At 45.9% G+C, this 19,911-nt stretch overlaps 1 protein-coding gene across 1 annotated transcript in view; it reads left to right on the top strand.

The window, feature by feature from the left end:
• Positions 1-8,729: 8,729 nt before the first annotated feature.
• ACSF2 (acyl-CoA synthetase family member 2) overlaps positions 8,730-19,911 on the top strand; it is a 35,884-nt gene continuing 24,702 nt past the window's right edge. Inside the window, exon 1 of the mRNA XM_082704671.1 lies at positions 8,730-9,398. Within this exon, the coding sequence (XP_082560797.1) occupies positions 9,271-9,398 (128 nt within the window). The 5' untranslated portion in view covers positions 8,730-9,270. The remainder of the gene's footprint in view (positions 9,399-19,911) is intronic.

Genomic DNA, 19,911 nt, shown 5'->3' with positions numbered 1-19,911 from the left:
TCCTGAAAGAAGCTTGGGCATCAGGCCAGCACTGTGACTGTTAGCTCTAGTGTCATCCTGGCAAGTCACTCTACCTCTCCAAGCCCCTGTTTCTCCTTCTGTAGAATGGGGATAAGAAAATGGGTAAGAGCGGGGCACCTGGGTGGCTCAGTGGGCTAAAGCCTCGGCCTTCGGCTCAGGTCATGATCCCAGGGTCCTGGGATCAAGCCCCACATAGGGCTCTCTGCTCAGCAGGGAGCCTGCTTCCCTTCCTCTCTCTCTGCCTGTCTCTCTGCCTAATTGTAATCTCTGTCTGTCAAATAAATAAATAAAATCTTAAAAAAAAAAAAAAAGGAAAGTGGGTAAGAGTGCCAAGGACCCACACAGAGACACATGTAAGAGCCAAATAGCATTATGCAAGAAGTCAGTTTTTCTATGGGCAGTTGGGTCTGTTCCAGCAGTGGTGGGTTGAAATAAAACAAGAGACTCAGTTAGCCCTTGAGGATTGAAGCCCCCAAAGTAACTTTTAAGGGAAATAATCTCTCTCTATGGTTTATTTATCTACATGGACTTGCTTTAAATAATTCCACAAATAGAGAATCATGCCATATTCACTGCAAATCTGTCCGTCCCGAAGTAAATTTTTAAACTGAAAGCAATCACAATCAGAAATCCCAACAAGATTTTTGTTTTTAGAACTGGGTAAAAATGATCTGAAAATGCGTATAACAGGGGAAAAAATCAAAATCATATGGAAAGATAAATGTAGAAGAATTGCCAAGAACACTTACTTCGTGAGATTAAAAAAAAAAAAAAGAAAGAAAGAAATAGCCACGAGGGTCAGGCCCAACCAGGTATTAGACTCGTCCTAAAGCTCCAAACAGTAGAGAATTGTCACAGGCAGGTATCAGTGGTACAGCATAAAGAATCTAGAAACAAATAAAAATGTATATGAGTCTTTAAAATATAGATAAGATGGCAGTTAAAGTGAAATCCATCCAGGGCTGCTGGGTGGCTCAGTCGGTTAAGCATCTGGCTCTCGGTTACAACTCGGGTCATGATCTTGGGGTCATGAGATTGAGCCCCTAGTCGGGCTCCCTGCTTAGCTGGGGTCAGGGAGTGGGGTCTGCTGGAGATTCTCTCTCCCTTTTCCTCCCCCACCCCTGCTGCTCTTTCTCACCCTCTCTCCCTCCCTCTCTTAAATAAATAAATAAATCTTTTTAAAAAATAAAAATAAAGTCAAATCCATCAAAAGGGGAGTGGTTGAATAAACCAGAGTGTATTATGCAGTGGAACATTATGCTGAAGAACATCCCGCAGCATTAAAGAGAATGAGTAGGACTATGTGTATTGACCTGGAAAAAATATTGTGTATGATCAAGTAAAAAATGCAAGTCATTGAGTAAGGTAGATGACATACAGCACAATCTCATTAATTTTTTTTTTTTTTTACTTTGACATTATTTCAGGCTTACAGAAAAGTTGCAAGGATAGAAGAAAGAATTCATGGATGCCACTTACCCAGATTTCCCAACTGTTAACATTTAACTACAGAAATACATAGGTATTTCTAAACTATTTAGGAATATGCTGTAGACACAATACCTCTTTATTTGTAAATACCTCAGCATGTAGCTCCCTACTATGAGGAAACCTCTTACATAATTACAGGACAATTATAAAAGTCAACAAATTAACACAGAGCAACACTATTATACAATCCATGACTTCATTCAGATTTCATCAATTCTCCAACATGATCTCATTTTTTGGAAAAAAAAAAATAGAGAGAGGGAGGGGATGGAGAAACACATACATATGCCTACATATCTGTATGAACCTAGGAACATTTGGAAGAATATTACACTGTGTACCTTGAATATTTGTCACAAGGTGCACATATTACTTTTATAATATGTTACAATGCAGAAAATATAAATAAACAAGGAATGAATGAACACAGTTACCATATGATGAAGAGAAACTTGAGATCAAATTCTCATTCAGCCAACTTTGGACCCATGACCAGGTCTCTCCATCTCCCAGACTGGATGTCCTCAATCATAAATCTCCATTTATTGAGGAAGATATATATATATATATATATATGTCTGAGAGCCTAGATATATATAGATAGAGATATATCTTCCTAGTTATAAAACTACTGGCTACTCCCAGAATATACCTGTTCTCTGCCTTCATACACTTTCACCATATTCCCTTGATATATGTTTCCCCGTAACATCCCATCAGCCGTCCACAGTTTCTCCTCCTAGTTCTGTCTACGGCGGGCTGCCTAATGGTTTCCCAAGATGTTCACGTCTGCATCCCCAGAACCTGTGAATACATTACTTTATATGGCCAGGGGCACTTTTCAAATGTGATTGAATTAAGGATCATGAGATGGAGAGATTATCCAGAATCATCCAAGTGGGCCCTCAATGTAATGACAAGTGTCCTTGCAAGAGAGGCAGAGGAGGTTGGACGTAGAGGGGGAGGCGGCTGAGGGAGATTAGACATGATGTGGCTGCAGGCAAGGCAGACCTGAAGCCACAAGAAGCTGGAAGAGGCAAGAAACGATTTTCCCCTGGAATCTCTAGAAATAACCAGCCCTGACAACACTTTGATTTTAGTCCCATAAGACTGACTTCAGACTTCTGGCCTTCAGAATCGTAAGAGAACAAAGTTCTGTTGTTTGTACGCCACCAAATGTTTGTAGTTTATTCCAGCAGGCATAGGAAATGAACACACCGTTCATTTTTTCAAGGAACCAGCTCAGATCTCTAGGGGACCTTCTGGGACGTGCCCAGGGTAGGTGCCAGTCCCCTCTTCCCCATTCCCACAACACTGACCACATGGCACCTCATTGTCAGCCTCAGGATAAGCATTCTCTGCTAGACACTGAGTTCCCTGAGGACAGAGGTCCTGCCTTATGATATCTCAGGCCAGAGGGCCTGGCACTGAGCCTGGTTCCAAAAAGATACTCAGTGAATGTCTGCAGAACCAATGAGTGAGTAAAGGAAGATAAATTTTCTTGGGTCTGATAATACTCGGTCTTTACCCAAGACTTCATGGTTGACCTTAGTTCCTGACTTTGACCCAAGGAAAGTTAAAAATCACATCATCCAAAAAAAATTTTTGCCCTCCATGTCTTACAAAAGCAAGGCTTTCACAACCTATGACAGATGCTAGGACTGCAGCTTGTTTAGCTTTTTAGTTTTGAGTTGCCGGAAAACTGTGATTGTTTTAAGATCCTATCTGCCTGTGTCTGCCATCAGTTACTGGTTGTGATCAAACTAATGTTACTCTGCCTGGCAGTTCAGATCCAGTTCCCAATTTTCACTTTTAGTTTGAATATCAGAAACAGCCTTTTTTTAAATTTTTTTTAAAAGATTTTATTTATTCATTTGACAGAGAGAGATCACAAGCAGGCAGAGAGGCAGGCGAAGAGAGAGGAGGAAGCAGGCTCCCTCCTGAGCAGAGAGCCCGATGTGGGGCTCGATCCCAGGACCCTGAGATCATGACCTGAGCTGAAGGCAGCGGCTTAACCCACTGAGCCACCCAGGCGCCCCCAGAAACAGCCATTTTTAAGATGACTTTTTTTTTTTTTTTTAAATCAGGCTTTTTTTTTTTTTTTTTTTTTTTTTTTGCTTCAGGTACTGGCTGCCACATCGGACAGGCAGAGTATGAGTGTTATGTTATCTCCAGGCACTGTCATCCTTTCTTTCAAAATGAGAATCCGGGAGACCTGGCTGTCCCGGTCGGTAGAGCGTCGGATTCTTGATCTCAGGGTTATGAGTTCAAGTCCCACGTTGGGTGTGGAGCTTACTTAGACACACACACACACACACACACACACACACCCCAAAACAAAATCAGAACTCTTCCTCATCCTCCTCTCCCTTTTCCTTCATCTGGTCTGCTAGCTGTATCTACTTTCCTCTGGGAGCTCTGCATTTTACCTCAGCTCAGATCATGATCTCAGGTGATATCCAGCCCCACATGGAACTCCATTTGCTCTCTCCTTTTCCCTCTACCCACCCCCACCTATGTTCACGCGCTCTCCCTTTCTCTCTCTTAAAAACAAAAAACAAAAAACAAAAAAAAAAAAATTTTTTTTTTTTTTATTGAGATAAAACATATATGGGGCAACTGGCTGGCTCAGTTGGTAGAGCACATGACTCTTTTTTTTTTTTTTTAAGATTTTATTTATGTATTTGACAGAGATCACAAGTAAGCAGAGAGGCAGGCAGAGAAAGAGAAGGAATCAGGCTCCCTGCTGAGCCGAGAGCCAGAAGCGGGACTGGATCCAAGGACTCTGAGATCATGACCTGCGCCAAAGGCAGAGGCTTAAACCACTGAGCCACCCAGGTGCCCCAAAAGTTTATTTATTTTTAAAATTTTATTTATATTTATATGTATCTATGTTTATATGTAAATATAAATTATTTAAAATATTATTTATATTTAAAATTTTACTTATTTATTTGAGAGAGAGGGAACATGTGTGCAAGGGAGAGAGGGAGGAGCAGAGGGGGAGGGAGAGAGACAAGCAGACTATGTGCTGAGCATGGAGCCCTAGGAGAGGCTCCATTCCACGATCCCGAGGTCATGGCCTGAGCCACAGCCAAGATCAGACACTTATCCCACTAAGTCACCCAGGTGCTCCCCATTTTAACCATTTTTAAGTGCATGGGCATTAAGGGCATTAAGTTCAGGGGCATTAAGTTACCTCAAACTGGGCGCCTGGGTGGCTCAGTGGGTTAATCCGCTGCCTTTGGCTCAGGTCATGATCTCAGGGTCCTGGGATTGAGCTCCGCATCGGGCTCTCTGCTCAGCAGGGAGCCTGCTTCCATCTCTCTCTCTCTCTCTGCCTGCCTCTCCACCTACTTGTGATCTCTCGCTATCAAATAAATAAATAAAATCTTAAAAAAAAAAAAAAGTTACCTCAAACTGTTGTGTAACATCACCACCATCCATCTCCAGAACCTTTTCATCTTCCCAGATGAAAACTCTGTACCCATTAAACACTAAGTGCCCACTCCTCCTCCCCTGCCCCTGGCAACCACCACTCTCCTTCCCATGGAATGTGACCATCTTAGGTACCTCCTAGAAGTGTTTGCACTTTTGTGTCTAGCTCGTCTTACTTAACATCATGTCCTGAAGGTTCGCTTCTCTTATAACACATGTGAGAGTTTCCCTCCTTTATCAGGCTGAATAAATTCCATTGTATGGACAAACCACCGTTGGGTCATCCACTCAATCATCCGCCAGGGGGAATCCGGGTTGTTTCCGTCTCTTGGCTATCATGAATAGTGCTGTTACGAACATACATGTATGGATGTCTGCTCAAGTTCCTACTTGCAATGCTTCCTGCTAGAGGTGGAGTTGCTAGATCACGGAGGGATTATTTTTCACTTTTGAGACACAGCCATACTGTTCTTCACAGGGGCGGTGCCATTTTACATCCTTGCCACAAGGCACAAGGCTTGCAGTTTCTCCACCTGCTCGCCAACACTTACTGTTTTCTGTTTTATTTTATGGTTACTTTTTCTTATTTTTCTTTAAAAGATTTTATTTATTTATTTTGACAGAGAGAGAGAGAGAGTGCACACAAGCAGGAGGAGTGGCAGAGGGAGACGGAGAAACGGGCTCCCTGCTGGGCAGGGAGTGCCATGTGGGAGTCAATCCCAGGACCCCAAGATCATGCCCTGAGTCGAAGGCAGATGCTTAACCGACAGAGCTACTCAGGCACCCCTATTTTATTGTTATTTTTTGAATAGCCATTCTCAAGGGTGTGAGGTGGTACCTCACTGTGGTTTTGATTTGGATTTCCCTAATGACTACTGATACTGAGCACCTTTTCATTTTTTTTTTTTTTTTTTTTGTGCTGGGTATTGTTCCATGTGTTTATTGGCCATCGTATGTCTTCTTTGGAGTCACGTCTATTCAGGTCCAAGCCATTTTGAACGATTTTAACCATTCATGCTATTTGCCTCTAAATATGATATGTATTCAGCCATTTCTTGATTTTGTTTTATAGGGAAGAAATTGCCCTGTCGTTCTCCTCCCCAAGTCCTCCTAATAGAGTTTTACTGTTATTTTCGTACATAGACTGGTTGCCTACACAACTTTAAATAACATACTCCTTTATTTCATATTCCATCACCGGTAGGCAGGATTCCCTTGAGGACTCAAGTTAAAGCAGGGATATCTGCCCGGCCCCTCCATCTCCTACCCCTCCCTTCTCAACCTCTGTCACGTGTGACTTCTGGGGTGTGTAGCATTAACCTCTGTTCCCTAACTGTGATGAACTCTTCTGAACTTTACTCAGAGGTTGATACTAAGACTTTTTTAAAAAGATCAATAAATGTGGGGAAACTGGTACAGTCGGTTAAGTGACCAACTTTGGTTTCAGCCCAGGTCATGAACTTGGGGTCATGAGATTGAGCCCCGTGTCGGGCTCCACGAGACAAGCCTGCTTAAGATTCTTTCTCCCTCTCCCTGCCCCTCCTGCTTGGGTGCTTTCTCTCTCTCTTTCTCAAATAAATAAATAAATCTTTTTTTAAAAGGGCAATAAATGGCATTTACATTTTGAGCTCATTTTTGAAGCACAGAAGGGAAGAATATTGACAAAGGGGAAAGGCTAAGGGCTTTCTCGGGGTAACCAGTGGCCTGAGCAGAATCACAGGCACCATAAACCCTGCAAGTCAGGTGCTGGGCTGGGGCAGAAAGCTGTGCAGCTGTGCAGCTGTGCAGAACTGAGTTGGTTGAAGGGAGAGGGAGGAAAGTTGCAGGGTCTGGTTGGTGACATGCCTGGCTTACCATCCCTGCCAAGTGACCTAAGAGTTCTGGTCAACAGACTCAGGGACCCTCACATTAGGCACTGTCACTTTGTTTCCTCCTAGTCCTTCTCCCCGTTCATAGAACCAGTGCCTACCAGGTTTCTCAAGACTTTACAGAGATGGAAAATAATTCCTCCTCCTAAAAAAGTTTTGCAACACTGAACACTGGGGAAAGTCTCAGAGTGTAAGACATAGGAGGATGGAGAGGATGGAGGGAGAAGCTAACAATCACTGAAAAAGGGTCGAGTACTGGTTCTGTGCCCCAATCCTTACCCCAACCCTCTGCATGAGGCTGGCATTATTGCCCCCATTGTATTTTATTTATTTGTTTGTTTTTAAAGATTTCGTTTATTTATTGGAGAGAGAGAGAGAACATGGGTGCAGGAGCAGGGACAGAGGAGAGGGAGAAGCAGGCTCCCTGATGTGCTGGGAGCCTGTTTCACGGCTCTATCCCAAGACACCGGGATCATGACCCAAGCTGAAGGCAGATGCCCAACTGACTGAGCCACCCAGGCGCCCCTATTCCCATTTTAAAGATGATGACTGAAGCTGGAGAGGCCCTGGGACTTCCCCAAAGCTACCAAATAAGTGTGGCCTGAGCTTTGGCCTGTGCTCCCTGTGCTTACCTTGACCTTGGACAAGTAGCTGAACCTACCTGGGTCTCAGGTTTTTTATTTATTTTTTCTTTTTTTTTTAAGATTTTAAGGCATCTCTACACCCAACATGGGGCTTGAACTCATAGTCCTGAGATCAAGAGTGGCATGCTCTACCACAGGATGGAGCCAGCTGGGCGAACCCTCAGTCTCCTCATCCATAAAAACAGCAACACATTCAAAGGCGTGCCTGTTCCTGGCAGGGTGGTGGTGAAGGCCAGAGAGGACAACTTTGAAGAGTCTGGCTTGTGGAAGATATCCTGACACCGGCAGCTGATATTCCCTGGCTCTCGTGTCTGGGAAGTCAGGGAAGCCTATGCATGGAGAGCTGAGGCTAGAGCAAGTTCAAGGAGGAACTCATCCTCCTCCCCTCCTCTTCCCCCTACCTCCCCCCTCCCCCCAATTAGCAAGGAAACAAGAAGTGTTTCACTTCACAAGTCCTGGGCCACCCAGCAAGGTACTGCAGCACTGATCCCCTCCAAGCCTGGGATGTGTCCCAGGGCATTCCATTCATGGGGCAGCTGTCACAGTCAGCAAGTTCCTCTCTGTTAGGAAGGTGGTCCCTTGCAAACCGCCCCCCCCCATCTTCCTCCCTTCCCCATCTCCACACAACTTGAAGTGTACGGACCTCCCGCAGGAGTCAAGGTTTCAGGGAGATCTGAGGTCACTCTCAGGGTGATGACGAGGACCAGCACAGTCCTCCTCTCAGGACCTCAGTGGAGCCCAAGTCCCAAGATAAGAGCAAAGGTCTCCTACGGCCAGGCCCCGCCCCTAACCACGCTTTCTGCTTGGCCCAGATTTCAAAGCTGCCTCTAGGGCAGGAAAGGGGAGGTCACCCCACCGCAGTCTTCCCGCCTCCGTTGCTGCCCTCCTCCTCCTCCAGATGAAGGGTCAAGACAGCGTGAACCTGACGTGACCTCTCTGGTGCCCAGTGCGACCTTGCCCCGCCAGGACCAGAGTTGGAACAGGCACAGCGGGCTGAGCTTGCAGGACAGCCGCTCTCTATTCACGCCTCGGGCCGGCGCGGAGTTGTGCCCTAGGCCTGAAAGAGCCAGGCAGATGGGGGATGAGAAGCACGGGTTCCAGTCACTGATGCCACCCTACATGGTGCACTGCGGGGGGTCAAGGCCGCCCCAGGAGAGACGCGGGTACCAACTGGTGTCCCGTTAGCTGACTTCGGGCCCCGGAAGGGGCTGGCCCAACGCACTCTTCCCCAGCCACTGCAAACCCTCCGCTCCAGCTGGCACGCCTCGGGGCGGGTGTGTGTGTGTGTGTGTGTGTGTGTGTGTGTAGGGGGGTGCTTCGCGGCTCCCTTGGCCTCTGACTCCCAACTCCGGGAGGGGGGAGGCAGCCCAGGACCCGCGCGCTAAACGGGACTCTGGGGATGGACGCGCCCCGGCCTCTTCTCCCCGCCCGCACTCACGGCCCGCGGGCTCCCCTTCTGCGAAATCAACAAGGTCTTGCGCCCCCAAACCTAGGCCTCTAGTGGTCGGGAGGGGAGCCGGCCACAGCCAGAGGCCTTCGGATCCGGAGAGAAACATCTTCGAGGTGGGAGAGGAGGGCCTCGGGTCCCAGGAGAAGGTGGCCCCGAGCCTAGCCGCTTCCTCCACCTCTCGCCCCGCCTCGCCCCGCCCCGCCCCGCGGGACTCAGCCTCCGCACCCTATAGGCAGAGGCGACCCTCCCCGCCTCCCCGCCCGCTCAGCGCTCGCCCCGCCTCGGCTTTACTTTAAAAGTAAGCCGCCTCGGCTTTTACTTTAAAAGTTTCCTGGGGCCGGAACGCGCGTAAAGAGCCATGGCCATCTACGTCGGGATGCTGCGCCTCGCGAGGCTGTGCGCCAGGAGCCCGGGGGTGCTGGGGACCCGCGCTATCCTCGCCGGCTGTGGGCAGGAAGCGAGACTGCAGGCCGTCCGCCCCCTCAGGTACGCGGCCCGCCTCCCCCCCTCCCCCGCGGGAGGGAGTTTAGGGGGTCCTGCAGAGCTTCCCTGGGGGCCAATCCCACTCTGGTTGGGAAGCCCGAGGCTGCAGCACCTCTGGATGGCACGCGCTGGGGAGCAGGTACCCCGCACCCAGCGCCTAGGCAACAGGAAATGCTGGCCTGGCTCGCGCGGACTGGGGCTGCAGCTGGTGGCTGGCAATGACCCTGCACGGACTCCGGGTTCTGGTCCAGGACGCTTGGTTCTTTCCATGCATGATGAGCACACCGAGGGCCAGGAGCCTGGGCCTTCGGAGGTCTAGCCTGAGGAAAAGGGGCAGGGGCAAGCCTCTGTCTTCAGAACACTGCCTCTGAGCTGAACCGCCCTTCAGGGATAAACATGGGGATCTTTGGCCAGTCTTGGCAGTCCGCTAAGCTCAGCGGTTTCCCCTCTCTTCTTTAGGTGCTGAGAACATTGCTTTTGCACCTTGCTGCTTGCTAGACCTGTTCTCTTCTGTCCTCAGAGCAAAATGGTGGGATGGGGGCTAGCAGGTGCCCATTGCCCCTGGCTTCACTGCCCCCCAGCAGTGTAATAAGTAGTGCTCTCTTCTTTTAAGACTGCAAGTGTGAACGTGTGTTGGTTGTTTAAGCAGATCTGGGCTCCTACTGATGGTATCACTGGTGGTTATCTTCAGCAACCTGATGGGGGAGGCCTGAACACCACTGAATGGGCCCTGGCACCAGATGGGCCAGGAACTAAGTTGGAGGGGGCTGGGGGGACAAAAGGGCTTCTTCTCTGGGAGAACTGTTTGGTTAACAAAAATAGGATGGGGGGTGCGGATTGGAGGAAGGTGCAAATTCCTCTTTTGGCTAAAACTCTAAGATCACAGTGTTTTGAACTTGCTGGTTCCTGGTAACTAGAAAGCACACAGTGCTTTAAGATGGCTACACCTAGTTTTCTGGGAAAACCCTGTGGCTCAAGGCTGGTCAGGAGATGCATTTGTGATGAAGACAGGTGGGTTTTGGGATGCCTGAGTTGCTCAGTCAGTTAAGCATCTGCCTTTGGAACAGGTCAGGGTCCCAGGGCTCTGGGATCGAGACCCCTATCGGGCTCCTTGCTCAGCAGGGAGCCTGCTTCTCCCTCCTGCTGTGTGCTCTCTCTCTCTCTTTCTGAAAAATAAATAAAATCTTAAAAAAAAAAAAGACAGCTGGGTCTTCTCACCATGCCTCCCTAGGCAAATTCCACTATCAGTCCCCCAAGCCTCCAAGCCCCACCTCTGGACCGCTCAGTGAGAGCCTTCTTACAACATGAGGACCCCAAGGAAAGTTCCTCCTAAAAGCATACATGTTTCATGATGCTAAATGAGGCCCCTTCTGGTCACACAGCAAAACTCTTGACCTTTGACATTTTTGTGCATAAACACCAGAACCCTTACCTGGTACAGGCCTACAATCTCAGGGTACAGGCACCAAGCCTTAAAGAAATTCTGCCTCTGCAACAGGAGGAGATCCACTTGTCCAGAGAGAGAAGGTTTCCTGAGCATTTGGCCTAATTTGTTCCCATCCCTTCCATGTGCTTGAACCCTTTTCTATTGACTATGGTGATCTGGCCTGATATCACTCCCTCTTTCCCCTTCAGAAACCCTCCAGAGTCTCAAGCAGTCAACCCTGAGCACATAGGTCATGTCAAACACCTGGTAGGTACTATGGAGATAGGAGCCAAGGAACCCAGTCTTCCAGAGACGTGCAGCCTAGTGGGGGGAAAAGATAAGTCCGGTGACCACTACTCAGTGTTCCAAGAGTAATGGTATGGACAGGTCCTGGACTTATGCTCTCTGCTTTTTCTGATCTAGTCACACATGAAGCCTGCTTTTCTGCTACCCAACCCTCCCCCCATCCCAGACCTATTGCTTATCTGCTTCTCACATTCCCCAGTTTTCCCTGTTAGGAAAGAGCAAGAACTTTGCAGCCAGACTGCCTGGGGTTACAGCCCTGGCTTCTCCACCTACCCACTGTGTGACCTTGAGTGCATTGCCTAACTAACCTCTGGGCCTGGTGACTTTGTCATCAACGCTACCTACTTGCTGGATTGATGACATTTTGCTTTGCTCAGCCTTTCCTTTGGGGCAGGTCTGATCCCTGAGACCTTCAAATGGCATCTGGCTAGGAATTCCAACGGATTTAAAAGTAGGAGAGGGGAGGTTCAATCAGTTAAATGTCGAACTCCTGATTTCGGCCCAGGTCATGATGCCAGACCAGGATCCAGGGATCGAGTCCCACATCGGGCTCCTTGCTCAGTGGAGAGCCTGCTTCTCCCTCTGCCTGCTGCTCCCCCTGCTGTGTTCTCTCTCTCTCTCTCTCTCTCTGACAAGTAAGTAAATAAATAAAGCTTAAAAAAAAAAAAAGTAGGAGAGAAGCCCCCTTTCAGTGGCTTCTCTCTTCCTTGTACTGTGTTCTTCCTTTTATCTAACTGCCCAGAAGGTAGCCTGTGCCCAGCCACAAGTCCAAACCTTGGACCTGCCAAACAGTCCCCTCTCCATCAAAACTGGGGTTGTTCCAACTCTTTCCCCTGGAAGGAAAGAAGAAGCTATCTTATTGTTCTGCAGATCTCCTGAACCACCAGCTCCTTCCTCTTGTCCACACATCCCCTTCCCCAAGGAAATGGGTGGGCTAGTCTGGGGGCTTCAGGGAGCCTTGGAGATAAAGATTCCTTGATGAACTTGAGATGAACAGGCTTCCTCCAGGCCTCTGAAGCTGGCCTGGGGCTGCCTCACATTTGCATTTGGGGTATGGATGCACTTGGAGCCGAGAAAGACAGAAAGAACATTGGCTTAAGCCTTTCAGAGTTAGGAATGATGATCAGAGCTGGGGCTCCAGTGACTCATGCTAATGGTAGGTCAGAAGGGTAAGTGAACTTCACGGACTACCCCCTAGGGGAATGGCTGTACAGGTGGGACCAGTATTAGAAATTATTAAATGCTCTCCCTATGTGAAGGGATTGTATTAAGTCAGGAAGCATTTTGGTTGGAAACCGTCATTGTTACCAAAAAAGAGACTCTTCCCATAACTCCCCAAAGATGAGTAACAAGTGAGCTGGTAATGATTTACACGTGACACCAGGGATCCTCAAGTTTAAATGTAACAATAAAAAATAAACTATAAACTTAGACTTTGTAACCAGTGAATGGTACATATAAGTTTGGTTACCTTTTCCTACCTCTCATGCAATAGATGGCTGTGTACTCTGGAGATTGCAGACCGGTATAAAGATCAATGACCTTGTTTTCACTGAGTTCTTTGCTAAAATGGATCTACAGGGGAAGACCATAGACCCCCTGAAACAAGGCAGAAAGGGTGCTGTTCCTTGGAGGATGGCAATGAAAGCAAGGAAGAATCCAATTGGTGGAAATGGGACTGGGAGAGACTTGCTGCTGAGGCTGGAGTTTGAAGCTGATCCCTCCAATAATAGGGCTGTAGTCTGAAGTGTGAAGCCCATATCCTTGCATGAAATTTTGTCTATGCTTGAACTCTTCTGAATCCTGGGTATCAAGCCCTCCCAACCTCCCCCACATTCTTTAGTTTTTTAAAAAATATTTTAAAATTTTAAAAATAAAATAGTTTAAATAATAAATATTTATTATATATTTATCATTAAATATTAAATTATTAAATATTTATAAATATTTTAAAAAATATTTTATTTAGGGGCACTTGGGTGGCTCAGTTATTAAGCATCTGCCTTCAGCTCAGGTCATGATCCTAGGCTCCTAGGATTGAGCCCCTCATTGGGCTCCCTGTTCGCCAGGAAGCCTGCTTCTTCCTCTCCCACTCCCCCTGCTTATGTTCTGTCTCTCGCGCTGTCTCTCTCTCTCTCTCTCTCTGCCAAATAAATAAATAAAGTCTTTAAAAAATATTTCATTTACTTATTTGAGAAGAGAGAGAGTGAGCACGTACAAGGGGAGGGTCAGAGGAAGATGACGGAGAGGACTCTCTGCTGAGCAGGGAACCCCACAGGACCCTGGGATCGGGACCTAAGCCAAAGGCAGCCGATTAACCAACTGAGCCACCCAGGTGCCCCCACATTCTTTAATTTATTCAATCTATAGGCAGAAACGTTGAAGCCAGGCAGATCTGGGTTCAAATGAACCATTTTAGCTGGTTGCTTTGGGACTAAGTTGAACTTGGCCTTTCCCATATGTGAATAATGTTGTTTGAGAGTTAAATAATGTCACATTAAGACACTTTTAAACTCACAGCCTAGTGCTAAAGAGATTGTCTACACACTGCAGTGGTGAGCTGTATACAGGAAATGCTTTCTAACAATGAGTTTGTGCATTCCTGTAACAACATCAAGGCCCACAGTTAGGAACTTGGGAGAGTAGGAGGGAGACAGTTCTGGCAAGGTAATTGCCTAAACCAAGCTGGGCTGCTTGGGGTATGTAACATGCCTGTGCTCGCATTTTTTTTGGCTTATCATAATGTTGAGCAAACTAAAGTACAGGATGTAATTTCATTCTTTGAATAGGACTTGCTGGGAGCATGTCCTAATAAATGATAGGTACCAATAATTCTGCCAGTTGTCTCTCCCTTCAAAAATAAACAAGCTCTGTCTCCAGCTTACCAATCCTGTTTTATGAACCCTGTCGGTGCTATTGGTCCGAGTTTCTCCCTGTAGGAACCAGATGACAGGGGAGCAAGGTCCACACCTATACTTTCTAATTCCAAATGGCTTTAGGCAATTCACTCAATCTCTCTGTCCCTTGGCTAGTTGGTAAAATAGCCACTTAGACAAGAAACACTCTACATTTCTGTAGACTTTCTGTGATTCCTAAGGAGCCTGGGCTTTGGGCCCGATCCCCTAATTCAGGAGCACTGAGTTGAAGTATGAAGTCTTCCCACTCACGTGAAGTCTTGCTTGTGTAGAACCCTAATGAACTTCTTGCAACTTCCTGACATTCTTTGATTCTCTCTAGTCCTCCAAGGGAACAAAAAACATTGAGGGTTTTGTCTCTAGAAAGCTAAGGTCAGAAGCTAACCTCCTCTGTACCTTCGTGATCCCATCAAGGAGCAAGTGTTCTGAGTCAGCCCAAATCCCTTCCCCGGGGGCTCTGTTAGAGTAACCCAAGAGAAGACCCACAGATGCCTTGCAACCCCCAAGGACTTCAGGCTTTCAGAAACAGCTTTCTGAGTTTGCTAGACTCGAATAATAATTTCCAATCCTTCGTTATAGGATGACTTGCTCACCTCTTTACTGTAGCTCGTATCACTCTACAGTTTTTTGTAGCCCCTTGTAAGCTATCGGCTCCTTCAGGAAGGTTATGTTGGGTGGTAAAAAGATCATGGGACTGGGGCATCTGGGTGGCTCAGTGGGTTAAAGCCTCTGCCTTCGGCTCAGGTCATGATCCCAGCGTCCTGGGATGGAGCCACATCGGGCTATCTCCTCGGCGGGGAGCCTGCTTCCCTTCCTCTCTCTCTGCCTGCCTCTCCGCCTACTTGTGATCTCTCTCTGTCAAGTAAATAAATAAAATATTTTTTAAAAAATCATGGGACTTTATAACATAATCACAATGCATGAATCTTGAGAGTACAGTTTGGTGCATTTTTACACAACTGTATACTCAGCACCCCAAGAGCTAGAACCCAGCGTTCACCCTAAAGCAGTGTTCTTCATTGGGGAGGGTATGTGCTATGATGAGTGCTGTGAAGTGTGTAAACCTGACAATTCAGAGACCTGTACCCCTGGGGCTTATAATACATTATATGTTAATTAAAATAAATTAAAAAAAAGTAAAGCAGTGTTATTCAATAGAGACATAGCGTGAGCTTCACATGCAATTATAAGTTTTCTAGTAGCCATATTAAGAAGGTAATAAGAAATAGGTGACATTGGGGTGCCTGGGTGGCTCAGTGGGTTAAAGCCTCTGCCTTCGGCTCAGGTCATGATCCCAGGACCCTGGGATCGAGCCCCACATTGGGCTGTCTGCTCAGCAGGGAGCCTGCTTCCTCCTCTCTCTGTCTGCCTCTCCGCCTACTTGTGATCTCTGTCTGTCAGATAAATAAATAAAATCTTTAAAAAAAAAAAAAAGAAATAGGTGACATTAGTTTTAATGACACATTTTCTTTGACTTAGTATAGTCAAAACATCATTTTAGTGTATGACCAATCTTTTAAAAATTACCAACTGAAGTGTTTTACACTCTTTTTTTTTTTTTTTAAATAAAGTCTTCCAAACCGGGTGTGTATTTAACACTCACAGAAAACCTTCGTGCAGACTAGCAACATTTCAAGTGCCCCATAACCACACGTGACTAGCGGTTATCCTATAGACAGCACAGGTCTAGAAATTTCTCTCATACCCGTTTCCAGTCAATGCCCTTCCCTAACCAGAGGCCACCACTGTGGTTTTGACTTCTAATCTCCATAGGTTAATTTTGCTGATTCTTGAATCTTAGAGTATATGCTTTTGTGTCTGGCTTCTTTTGCTCAAAAACCAAGGGGTGTCTTGGGGAGGACGGACCCATTAACCTTGACAAAAATTCATGAGAATGTGTGTATTATGCATTGAACCGTTTAGCTTTCCTTGATAACTCTGGGGGGAAAGGACATGATCTCACCTGCCCAACATTTTACTTCTTGGGTGTGATGACAGAAAGGCATGTTGAGAAGTGGAGCCCCAGATGCGTCAAGGGTTAACAGTCCCCAATATTATATAATCTAAGGACTTTTTTTAAAGTTAACCTTTTTATTTCGAGGTAAGTCAACATTCACGTGCAGTTGTAAGAAATAATGCAAACAGGAGCACCTGGGTGGCTCAGTGGGTTAAGCTTCTGCCTTTGGTCCAGGTCATGATCTCAGGGTCCTGGGATCGAGCCCCACATCGGGCTCTCTGCTCAGCAGGGAGCCTGCTTCCCCCTCTCTCTCTGCCTGACTCTCTGCCTACTTGTGATCTCTCCCTCTCTGTCAAATAAATAAATAAAATCTTTAAAAAGAAAGAAAGAGGGGCGCCTGGGTGGCTCAGTTGGTTAAGCCACTGCCTTTGGCTCAGGTCATGATCCCAGGGTTGTAGGATCGAGTCCCGCATCAGGCTCTTTGCTCAGTGGGGAGCCTGCTTCTCTCTCTGCCTCTGCCTGCCTCTCTGCCTGCTTGTGCTCTCTCTCTCTCTCTCTCTGATAAATAAATAAAATCTTTAAAAAAATTTTGTTTAAAAAGAAAGAAAGAAAGAAAGAACACAAACAGATCCCATATACCCTTTATTTGGTTTCCCTGAATGGTAACCTCTTGCAAAATTAGTACAGTATCACAAGGGTGCTTCATTTTTCTCTTTCATGACTATACTTAATTCTTTCTCACCTCCAGGTCTTGCTTAACCTCTAACAATCTTCCATGATTTTGAAATTTCAAGATATGGTGTAGACAGAATCATCTTGTATGCTATGTTTTGCAATTGTTTTTTTGTTCTAAGGAATTCTCTGGAAATTCATCCAGGTTTCTTTGCATGTCAATAGTTCCTTTCTTATTATTGCTAACCAGTATTCTTTGATACGGATAACGCAGTTGGCTTACCCATTAGTTCATTGGAAGATACTTGGATTGTTTCCAATGTCTTCATATAAGGCTGCTATAAGCATTTGTGTACAGATTTTTGTGTGAACATAAGCCTTCATTTCCCTGGGAACAGAATTCTTTACTTGGGATCATTGCCCCCAATGTGTAATTGCTGGCTCATATGGTAGTTGCCTATTTCGCTTTTAAAAGAAACTGCCTGTTTTCCAGGATGACTGAACCATTTTATGATCCCACCAACAATGTGTGAGTCATCAACATCCTCGCCAGCATTTGATATTGTCTCTATTTTTTATTTTCGCCATTCTGATAGGTATTTAGTGATACTGTGGTTTTCATGTGAATTAACCTAATGTTGAATGATGTTGACTATCTTTCCATATGCTTATTTGCCATCTTTGATGAAATGTATCTGCATGTCTTTTACCCATTTTGTAGTTGGATTATTTGGGGTTTTTAACTGTTGAGTTTACAGAGTTCTTTATGTATTCTAAGAACTAGTCCTCTGTCAGATATGTGGTTTGCAAATATTTTCTTCCATTCGGTGCCTTGTCTTTTTACCCTCTTAAGAGGGTTGTACAGAGCAAAAAGTTTTCATTTTTACAAGGCCTGGTTACCAATTTTACAGACCACGTTTGTGGTGTCAAGTCTAAAAAATTTTTCCTAGCCCTAGATCCTAAAGATTTTTCTCCCATGTTTTTTTCTCAGTATTTTGTAGTTTTGTGTTTTACATGCAAGACTGATCTATTTTGAGGGTTGTTTCTTTTTCCTAAAAGAGACTTGAATTGAAATTTCTTTTTAAAACATCAGTCATTCTGGGCCATCAATTAAGAAAATGACCATTCAGTAGTGTTCTAGTTTGGATTTCACTTGTCACTCAGCACCTTCATTTCCTTGGACAATAGCTGTATGTTGTCACTGGTATAAATGTGTCACCTGTCTCTGCAGGTACCTGAAAATTATAACTTTATTTCAGAACAGACAACTGTTACTGGTTCAAAGTTGTCCTCTCCTGCCCAAGCATGAGCCAACTCTACTCCCATGTCAAGTGCCCCTCCCAGGTCAACCAGCAGCCTAGTGTCTTTGTGTAACTTAGGGAGAGGAGAGGACACAGCCCCATGGGTGTGCATCAGTGAGTGGCCCAGGAGCTGGAAGAATGGTGTGTTGGATAGTGAGGATATGAATCTTGGTGTGCAAGGAGGATGAAAGAGGAGAACCAGCCTCTCCTTCACCACGAACTTGGCATTGCACTGGCCCATGTACCTACAACTGTATCTCATACAAGACAGAATGTGTTGACTGAGGACAGAGGCTTGCTGTGGGTACCGCACATGAACTTCAGAGACAGACTGGGTTTTCTCATCATGTAAATGTTGGTCTTGCCCTGACCTTTCACATGATGGGACCAGTGCATCTCCCGCTGTCCATGCCCGGAAGATGTTCCATCTTTTGAACGTTTTAGGTGCCCTTCTTGGGAGTTCACCAACCCTCTTGTATTTTCCTTCATGAATATTTCATATGGAAGAGAAAATTAACCATAATCACATGACCAAAAAACGAACACCGAAGAACCTATCACCCCAAATGAACATAGAGCCATACTTGTTACAGAAAATTGTGCATAAAAGAAATAAAACATGGATCAAGTTCAAGTCCGTTTTATAGCCATCCTGTAACCCACCTCTTCACCGAGAGCCAGTGGCATAGATTGAATGCATGTTGTGTCTGAGTGCATTTTTTTGTTTTTCATATGTCTCCGTTCCATAAACAGTATATTCTATCATTCGGAAGGCACCTCAAATCACACCAAGCAAATAATAAGTACTTCTGCTTTTCCAATTTTTGTTTTCATAAACAATACTTGGGCTTTCATAATCTCAGCACAAGTTGTACCAGAATGCCCTTCCCCTTTTGTCTCAACAGTGTGTTTTAAAGATCTATTTACATGGACACTGTAGATCTGGATTCTTCCTGTTCCATTATATAACTATGTCTCCAGCAGCACAATTTAACCCAGCACAATTGGTGAGTTAAAGGGTTGAATTTCCAGCTTATCTGGAAATTGCCCTGGAGAGGATGTGCTGCTGTGACCACCAGTAGCAACCCAGAGTCCCATGTCCCAAAGTCCTCAAAAATGCTTAGTGTCACTGAATGAACACAGGAACTTTTTGTTACTCTGGTAGGGGCCAAAGTGTATCTCACTGTAGGCTGAATGGACATTTCCCTGATTAGCCGTGAGACTGGGCTCTTCTGAAATGTCTTCTGTGAATTTTCTGTTCATATTCTTTGCCCGTTTATTATGTTAGATTACTTGTCCTTATTGACTCATGAGTTTGTTTGCTTTAAATACAAGCTGAATACTAATCCCTGGTCTCTTACGTATAAGATGAAATTTTAAACCCGGGCAGCTGCTTGTCTTTGAGCTTTGTGGATGGTTTATGTTTTTCTTAGGGCCCCGGGGACCAGCCTGGCATCAAAGCTTGTAGAGGGGGGAAGGGCAGAGGCCAGTCCATGACTTGGAACAAAAATAGGCTATTGCTTTCAATTTCGTTTCTAAAGCCTTCTTGCTGGTAGCTGACATGGCACCTTGCCCAGGAGAGCAGTGGTCTGCCTCAGCATGGGGTGTGTTCCCACAGTTCCCAGGAGCCCTCATATCTAGTTACCCTCCCTGCTTCGTGGCTTCTGAAAGGATTAAGAGCTTTGCCCAGGGTAATCTGGGTCATTCCAGGACCCAGAAAGGACAAGATTCACCTGCAAGCCTTTTGTTCCGGTGTCAAGCACCTCCTTCCAGCAGGTAATACGTAACAGGAGGTGGAAGAGTTTCTTCCCCAAGGAGAGCCTGCAGACGTGTTTGCCTAGGTGGCCTGATTGAGCCTGCCTCCCTTGACTCCTCTGGGGTGGGTCTGTGTGATCCTTGGCACGTATGGTGGCCTCTGGCCTGGACTTTAGTTGCCAAC

This window comes from Mustela nivalis, assembly GCF_964662115.1.
Source record: "Mustela nivalis genome assembly, chromosome: 17".
Classification (NCBI taxonomy): Eukaryota; Metazoa; Chordata; class Mammalia; order Carnivora; family Mustelidae; genus Mustela; species Mustela nivalis.
This window is presented reverse-complemented; position numbering and strand designations above follow the sequence as displayed.